This window comes from Sinocyclocheilus rhinocerous, unplaced genomic scaffold (genome assembly GCF_001515625.1).
Source record: "Sinocyclocheilus rhinocerous isolate Xijiao unplaced genomic scaffold, SAMN03320098_v1.1 scaffold484, whole genome shotgun sequence".
NCBI classification, from domain to species: domain Eukaryota; kingdom Metazoa; phylum Chordata; class Actinopteri; order Cypriniformes; family Cyprinidae; genus Sinocyclocheilus; species Sinocyclocheilus rhinocerous.
The window spans coordinates 129,958-138,709 of NW_015658063.1; the positions used below are offsets into that span (position 1 = coordinate 129,958).

The 8,752-nt window shown below is 35.4% G+C and overlaps 1 protein-coding gene across 2 annotated transcripts in view; it reads right to left on the bottom strand.

Annotated features, from left to right (window-relative positions):
• Nucleotides 1-2,775: 2,775 nt before the first annotated feature.
• Nucleotides 2,776-8,752, bottom strand: part of LOC107722074 (translation initiation factor eIF-2B subunit gamma-like) — a 38,573-nt gene continuing 32,596 nt past the window's right edge. For both annotated transcript variants that reach the window (XM_016530299.1, XM_016530298.1), the window contains exons 11-12: nt 5,936-6,039; nt 2,776-2,938 (exon numbers count right to left, since the gene is read on the bottom strand). In XM_016530299.1, the coding sequence (XP_016385785.1) occupies nt 2,886-2,938; nt 5,936-6,039 (157 nt within the window). In that variant the 3' untranslated portion in view covers nt 2,776-2,885. The remainder of the gene's footprint in view (nt 2,939-5,935; nt 6,040-8,752) is intronic.

The following is an 8,752-nucleotide window of genomic DNA, read 5'->3' on the forward strand; positions in this document are numbered from 1 at the left end:
AATGTATATATTTCAGATGGATTACCACGTTTTTAAAGTTAAACTTTCATTTTTTTGCAGTAATTTTTTCGAGTAATGTATTATATTAAATTCAATTCTATTAAAATAAAAAAAATAACTATATAAAGTATATTTAAAATGCAATTTATTCCCGTTATGGCAAAGCTGAATTTCCAGCAGCCATTTCTCCAGTCTTCAGTGTCACATGATCCTTCAGAAATCATTCAAATATACGGATTTTCAATATTAAAAACTGCTACTTAATATTTTTATAAAAACAATGCTTTTTGAGGATTTGTCTGATGAATAGAAAATTCAAAAGAACATCATCTTTGCTAAATAAAATTATTAATTTATATCGTCAGTTTGGTTGTCACATCTAAAAGCTCATCTCACGTATGAGCAGGCCTAGAAAACCGGGCTGGAAGCTACACAGAGACAGCGAGGTGGGCCTGATATACGACCTGCCAGTTGACATCTGATCCCAGGCCCAGGAAAACACAAGCATCTGTCACATTTGGCCCAAAGGCTGGGGAATGACACTGAACACAGCTCCGCACAGCTCCAAACCAACACAGCCATGGGGACTCCAACTCTGAGAGGCTTTGTCTAAATATACAAACCTTTGAAAAACAACGGCTGCCACATCTCCTGAGCCAGGTCTGGTGGTCCGAGCACGGACACTGCGGCGAGAGGGGGCAAAGGCCACGACATCTGATTAGTTATCACACTGACAAAATGGAGGACACATGTTTCGTATTAGTAGACGACAGGCATTCAGAAAGGTCCTGAGGCATTTTAATTATTTCATTTCTACTTAACGTGTGCAATGCATCATAGCACCAAACAATTTAATAAACATTATCCGTCTCCAGGGAACAATTTATAATTTAAATAAGTTATTATTAAGCCATTCGGGGAGAAATCCCAGCACTACCGCGGATCCCAATGAGCTTAATCTGCCAAAAGTCTTGAATCATAATGAAGAAAAAAAGGGAGGCCGAATGGAGCAGTGACAATCTCATAAATACACAAATTATTTTATGGATTCAAAGACAGCAAGGGGAAACACGAAAGAGATGTCACTGTAAAATATTTCATTACGCCCAAAAACACTGAACGTGCAATCATTCCACCGCTGACACTAAATGACTTGGATTGGCCCTAAAAACTATAAATTGGAATAGTTATAAATCACACAGAGCATCTTCCTCAGGCTCTGAATCCATCGTCACCAGGGAACCGGGGACCTGTAATTTAAGAGACGCACAAGTGCTGGAATGCTATAAATCGTTGACAGCAAAGAGGAAAATCTTTAGGAAGTATTCCTTTTAGGCATTTTGTGAAAGCCTACAAGTATGGGAGAGAAAAAGAGACTGTTAGTAGTCGCTGTCTGACTGGGTGGTCCATTTCTTTCAGTCTTTTTGTGTACAAATAAACTTATCCCCATTGTGGTTATCTGTTCCTTTCAGCACCAGAGCATGCAGTCCCAGTCACGGTGGTCACGCAGATGGGTGATGGGATATCCACTGGACAAACAACCAAACTGCAGACTACACAGACACCCACCAAGATCAACACCTGCAACCAAACACACTTTATGAACTCAGTTTCAATACATGGAACACTTTATACCCATGTATGCCACATGATAGCTCCTTATATAAATGAAATCCCAAGAGGAAGTGATGGTATCAGACCGTTCTTTGATGTGTGCGTGTGCCTATACACAGCAGTTTCACAATCCATTTAGCATGGTATAATTTTCAGGGCTGATAATCAATTTACAATTAAGGTTATTTTTTTTTATATCGCTTTTCAAAGGATACGTTTATATTTTCATAATAGTAAATTAAGTTAAAACTGTAATTATTATTCATATTAAAATGAGCATATTAATAACAAAAACGTTATAATAATACTAAATTGATTTAAAACTAGGGAAAAATACTTACTTTTATATCACTTTTTAACATATGTTCATATTTTAATAATACTAAAATAAGTGTAATTATTATTCATATTAAAATTAAAATTAGCATTAATAATAAGGATTTTTCCCTAGTTTAAAATCAATTTATTATTAATATTAATGCTCATTTTAATATTTATAATAATTATACTTTTAACCTAATTTACTATTCAAATATATACGTATTTAATATAAAAGTGATAAGTAAATAACTTGCATAAGGATTTCCCCCCTAGTTATTTACTTTCATATCACTTAAAATATATATATTAATATTTTATATAATTAATAAATTATTAATATTAATTAATATTAATAATACTAAAATAGGTTAAACATTATTATTCATATTAAAATTAACATTAGCAATAATAATAATAGTTTAATTATTATTTAAAAAATGACTATCATTTACTTTACATTAATGTTAATAATAATTACATTTTTAAAGTTCAGTATTAACTGAATTATTAATAAGCATATTATTAACCATATTATTATAATTTAATTAGTTAATAAATACACGACTATTATTATTATTATTATTTATCAATGCTAAAGTTAATATTAATAATAATTACACTTACATTTGTATTCTTGATTACATATTAAAAATAGCATTTATTATTATTTATTTATTTTTAAAGAACACACTAAATTGATTGAACTATTTGTATTTATTTCAACACTTTTTAAATGGTAAAAACACCATGGCACTTTTTGTAAGTGGCTGCAACCTACCAAACTGATGAAATACAAAAAAAAAGAAAAAAAAAAAAAAAACAGAAGTCTTGAGATAAATAAATCCATGTTTATTTGGACACATAAAAAATGGATCCTGTGCAGGGGTTATGCACATGGAAGCAGGTTGATCTGGGCGTCTTCGGGTCTGTGATCCATCTCCACCAGGGTTCTAGATCTCCATGAGTTGGTCTGATCCAACGATGACCTCATTGGTTCTTTCAGCTGTGAGGGGAGAGAACAAGATTCTCAGAAAGAGCTGTCAGGCATCTGTCGTGCCTCAAAGGAGATGAGCTGTGTGTTCTGTTAAGATTCAACACTCAAATGAGTCACTTAAGTTGAAATGATTGTTTCTATGAATCAAAAAAGTAGTTTTTTAATCTGGAGTTTACCTTTGTGGGCCATTCCATCACATACTGACAAGCAAACAGTTTACAAATGTGTCAGGCTCATACACACTCGCTTAGGAAGGATGATATCCTCTTGCCGAATGTGACTATTCCAAACTAAACGTTTGAGAACAAGATTAATGATCCATATAAAGACATATTTTAGTGTGAAGGAATCCGCACAAAAGACTGTTTTTGTGTTCTGAGTTCGGGGAAAGACAAATAGAGCGTGCTATGCCAGAGAGAGAGAGGGAAAGAGAGAGCGAGAGGGACGAACACAAAGAGAGAAGGTTGGAACAAGGGAGTCTAAACAGTCTGAGGAAAGGTACATGTCATCAGCCTCCGAAACACCTGCAAATCTACTGCACCTTACAACACTGTGCCGAGTGGCAGGCCGGGTGGTCCTGGACGTACAACCCCGTCTCCAGGGCCTGGGATGCTTTTAGCAGCCATAACCCAACACACTCAATCCCCTGAGGACAAGGATGCTGGGAACACAGAAGCTTATAGAGAAAGCGTTCGGCTAGAGTTTATGAGATGTCTATCACTCCTTTGTGGCTAACACATGCCAACAGCCAGTAGCAGTAAACAGGCTGGGAATAGAAAGAGTGAGAGTGAATGAGAGAAAGACACTGAGACGACGGAGAAAGAGAGTGTGTGTGGAGTTGACTGTATTAGACCACCATAGTGGAAGAGCTATAAAGTCTACTAAGAGTTGTCTAATCACTCAGCAGCTGTTTAAAGAGATTACAAGTGTACCAGAGTCCAATGTGGGGCTAATATATAAACTACAAGTGAACACAAATCTTTCTTGGCATGTACTCATTATGGCCAATACTGACATTTTTTCCATATATTTTATGCGACAGCTGACAATACCTTTGATGGATATATCAACACTGATATTTTAAAATTAATTCATACAAGTTTTACTCAAAAACCAGGCATCAACATGAAAATAACAGAATAGATATATGTCCGGATATTGACCAATTATTACCTTTTTTTTATTTTTAGAAATAGACAAATCCAACTTTGACTGTATACTCTTTATATATATATATATATATATATATACACACATACAAAGTAGAAGAGTTCAAATTCATATGTCTTCAAATTGATAGTCAAATTGATGTCACAAAAATCTAAGAACTGTCTGTGATTTATCACCCCTAAATACATAAATAAACAAACAAATAAATAAAAATAAGTAATTCTATACACTACCATTCAAACAATTTTTTTAAAGAAATTAATAACTTCATTCATCAAGGATGCATTAAATGGACTAAAAGTTACAGCAAAAACATTTACAATTACAAAAGATTTAAATTTCAAATAAATGCTGTTAGTTTCTGCAAAAATATTAAGCAGAACTGTTGTTTTTAACATTTATAATAATAAGAATTATTACTCTTTATCATATACGTTGTCAAATAAATACAGTGTTGGTGAGTATAAGAGATTTCTTCAAAAAACATTAAAAAAACATACTGACCTTTGAACGGTAGTGTAAATTTATGTATAAAATCACATTCATAAAATTAAAGTAAATACAAGGAAATAAAATTGCTAAAATAGTCATATTATTAACAATTTAAGACTTTTTTTTTTTTTGATTGTCACATTGTGATAAATCCATTTTCCCCACAGTTCTAAAAATATGACTTTCCTAACGTAAAATATAATTCATCTTAATCTTAGGGTCATATATGACAGATGTTTCTTGACAGTTTTTAATAAGAGTCATCCACTCAGCACTTTTGTAACCCATCATAAAAGAGCGCACTGTTTGAACTGGAGGAAAAGCATTGTTATTGTCTGCTTCCAATATTGGCCTAGTCAGCCTGATGTTGTCCGTTATTGATATATTGTGACAAATAAATCATGCATCCTTAAAAATATCCTATAGACGATCATAGTATACACAAACAAGTCTGTAATATCAAGATTGTTTCCAAACATTACCCTCTATATCGGTGCACAAATTTGAATCCACATTACATTTAAGCTACATAACCATCAGAGGGAATCTTTCAATTTTCTAGCTCAACCTCAAAGGAAAATCAGCCTATTTATTTCAAGAGGGTACACATCAAAACCAAGCAGCGACTCTTTAATGAACTTAATTTCTCTCTTTGACTTAACGTTAAATTTGTGCATCTGTGTACAAAGGAGCGAGTGTCAACCTCAAGGCTACTGAAGGGGATTTATTGCAGTTATTATAAGCAATGCTTTTTAAATAATAGGTTACATTAACCTCTGCTCTGGGTTTTTCTGGGATAACTTTGAATCGTGGTTTCTCGCTGCGCTGAAGCCGGAGGGCGGGTGTGCGTCAGGGGAAGTACAGGGGGTCTAGCTTGTAATTTGGGATTTCTGGGAGCACTTCAATAAGCCTAAGCATTTTTAGAGGTTATGGCCAACTAATCGAGTCCAGCTCGAGAGTGATGCGCCTTAAGGCACTGTCATTGATGGAGAGGTTAGAGACCAGGAGCGGACCACCCGGAATACAAGAGCCTGAAGCCACACACACGCAAATAGACCCACACAAACCTCACAGTGATGTAAGACTGCGAGGATTAAGCATATTAAAAAATAACGCTCAATTGTACACACAAGCTTAGGTTTTAATACGCTATTAAAACATTAAAACGCACATACACACACAAGATCACACAAACGAAAAGGCAGACATGGGCGTGAGAGTGCACACAAACACAAACACAAAAGGCTGGATTTAATACGAACACTGCGGAACTACAGAATTGTAGAGTGTGTGTTTTTGTGCGTGTAGTGTAACCCGCAGAGCGCTGGACCACATCGTTCTCACCCTCTGGCTCTATGCGCTGGCCGCTCCCCACGAGACAGTACTTCATGTCGGCTCCACGTCCAATCACTGCATTGTTGCAGATCACGCTACCTTGAATGTTACACCTGGGGGAAGAGAGAAGTGTTGGGTTAGTGTTGTTTTCATGCGCATACAACAAACACATGCCATCAAAAGTTTGGGGTCGGTAAGAAGTCTCACCAACGCTGCATTCATTTGATCAAAAATACAACAAAAGCACTAATAATATGAAATATTATTTCAATTGAAAACAACTGTTTTCTATTTTAATACATTTTAAAATGCAATTAAATCCTGTGATGGGAAAGCTACATTTTCAGCAGTCATTACTCCAGTCTTTAGTGCCACATTATCCTTCAGAAATGATGCTAATGTGCTGATTTAATGCTCAAGAAAAGTGCTGAAAACATTTGTGCTGCTTAATATTTTTATGGAAACAATTTTTTCAGGATGAATATAAAGTTCAAAGAACAACATTTATTTCATAGAGAAATCATTTGTAACATTATAAATATATTTACTACTGTCAACAATTATTCTTTAAAAAAAAAAAAATCATACCGACCACAAATTTTTGAACGGCAGTGTAAATCATGACAGAAACAGCACTTATGTCCAAAATAGTGACAAGTTGGACCAGTATTTGAGAGACGTTTTGAGACGTTTGAGACGAAATCTTGCCTCTACCATTGCTCATTCAGTTCTTTTTTTAAAGAATTGTAAAAATATTTTTGAGTGAATTTTGAATAAAAAATAGTGACAAGTTGGACCAGTATTTGAGAGACGTTTTGAGACTGTCATATTGTTGACACCCGCATATATTTGGTCAGTAGTGTTGGCAACAAAAATCTTGCCTCTACCATTGCTCATTCAGTTCTTTTTTTAAAGAATTGTAAAAATATTTTTGAGTGAATTTTGAATAAATATGTGACCCTGGACCACAAAACCATGTCTTAATTCGCACGGGTATATTTGTAGCAATAGCCAACAACAATACACTGTATGGGTCAAAATTATTGATTTTTCTTTTATGCCAAAAATCATTAGGATATTACATAAACATCATGTTCCATGGAGATATTTTGTAAATTTCCTACCGTAAATATATCAAAACTTAATTTTTGATTTGGAATATGCATTGCTAAGAACTTCATTTGCACCCTCAGATTCCATATTCCATGTTCAAATAGTTGTATTTCTGCCAAATATTGTCCTATCCTAACAAACCATACATCAATGGAAAGCTTATTTATTCAGTTGGCCCTTATGACTGGTTCTGTGGTCCAGGGTTACATATTGTGTTAACACTTTGGCTATAATTTACTATTCAGAGATTATTTTTATTTTTATTTTGCAAGGCCCATATCGTTTGACCACTAGTCCTAAGCAAACCATTTTTATAGCTCAGTTCACATAATTTGATCTCCAGCATTCGACTTGACTATTAATAACCCACTTTAATTTCATAATCTGTCATATTTCTGTGTGAAACAGAATAATCAACAAGAAACATACCAGAATGAAGCCAGGCTTCATGTGAATTTACTAAAACAATGCTCAGATAGCTAACTGCTCAAAACGAAAGTCGTCTCAGAGGAAGTTATTGCATTATGATTGAATATTACAATGATTTCTTTGGAATAACACTGACCAATAAATCAATCAGAGATAGAAAGCAAATAGTCAATATTGATTTAGTTGCTTTTAACCGTTGGTCTGTGCACATACACATCAAATCAGATGTCTTTTAAGATGTTTAAGACATTGTTTCAAGTCAAAAGTAGTTAAAACAGAATCAAGACTCCATTGCACTGCACTCCATCCAGCTGTTTTTGAACTCCAGAACACATCTTGTGTAAACACTATCCTTAACACTAGATATCAAGCAGTAAATACCTTGCTACATTAAAATAATACAGGAAGTACATAAGTAAAGAACCACTGACAGTGCTTATATGCAACATGACTTTTCGAAAAACGTAGTTTACGTCTGGAACCTTTGAGCATATTAGCATAATGAAAGGCTGATATTTGTGTATGCGAGTTGTAGCGAAGTGCTCGGGAGCCTGGCTTTGAACTATGTGCACTTGGACGCACACACACACACATCCCTGTGCTGCTGTCTGTTTACACCATACAAAGAATAATATTTTCCTGGGATCGCTTTGGCACCATAAAACTTTATTTGCACAGTTTTATGTTTACTTGGTTTGCCTGGGCCAACTCTCAACTTTTTCTGCACTCTCTTGCGGTGAAACATATTTACCACGAGTGTTCGGCTTTCATGTCTTTTTGCTAATTGCACAGCTGAGGGTCTTGTCCTTTCCTCACCCGACCCTATTACCCCCCCCCTTCCCATCACCACCACGTCAATTTGAAACCTGATACCTCAATGTTTTCCCCAGGCTTGTTTTATTTTCCTTTTGGCGACATTAGCATATATATTAAAAACAACATTGCCTTATGACGTACTGGAGCACTTTAGAGCTGCTTTTCTGCGGTTTAGTGTCCGGATGTCACAGGACCTACAGGAAGTGCCATTTCACACTTTCTCCAGCCATATAGTGATGCAAAATTTAAAACCACAACTTTTTATTAAAGATTTTCAGCTCACGGAACAGGGACAGCGGACAGGGCGTCCCGTCTTCAAGATCAAGCAGCGTCGGACAGCGTGGCCCGTGTTGTAGCTGACGGAGGCAGGTTTCTATTGGCAGCTACACAGGGTGCTCTATTCAGGTGCACGGGTGTGTACAAGAGAGAGAGCGAGCGGGCGAGGGTTGAAGAAAGAAAGGGAGCGGG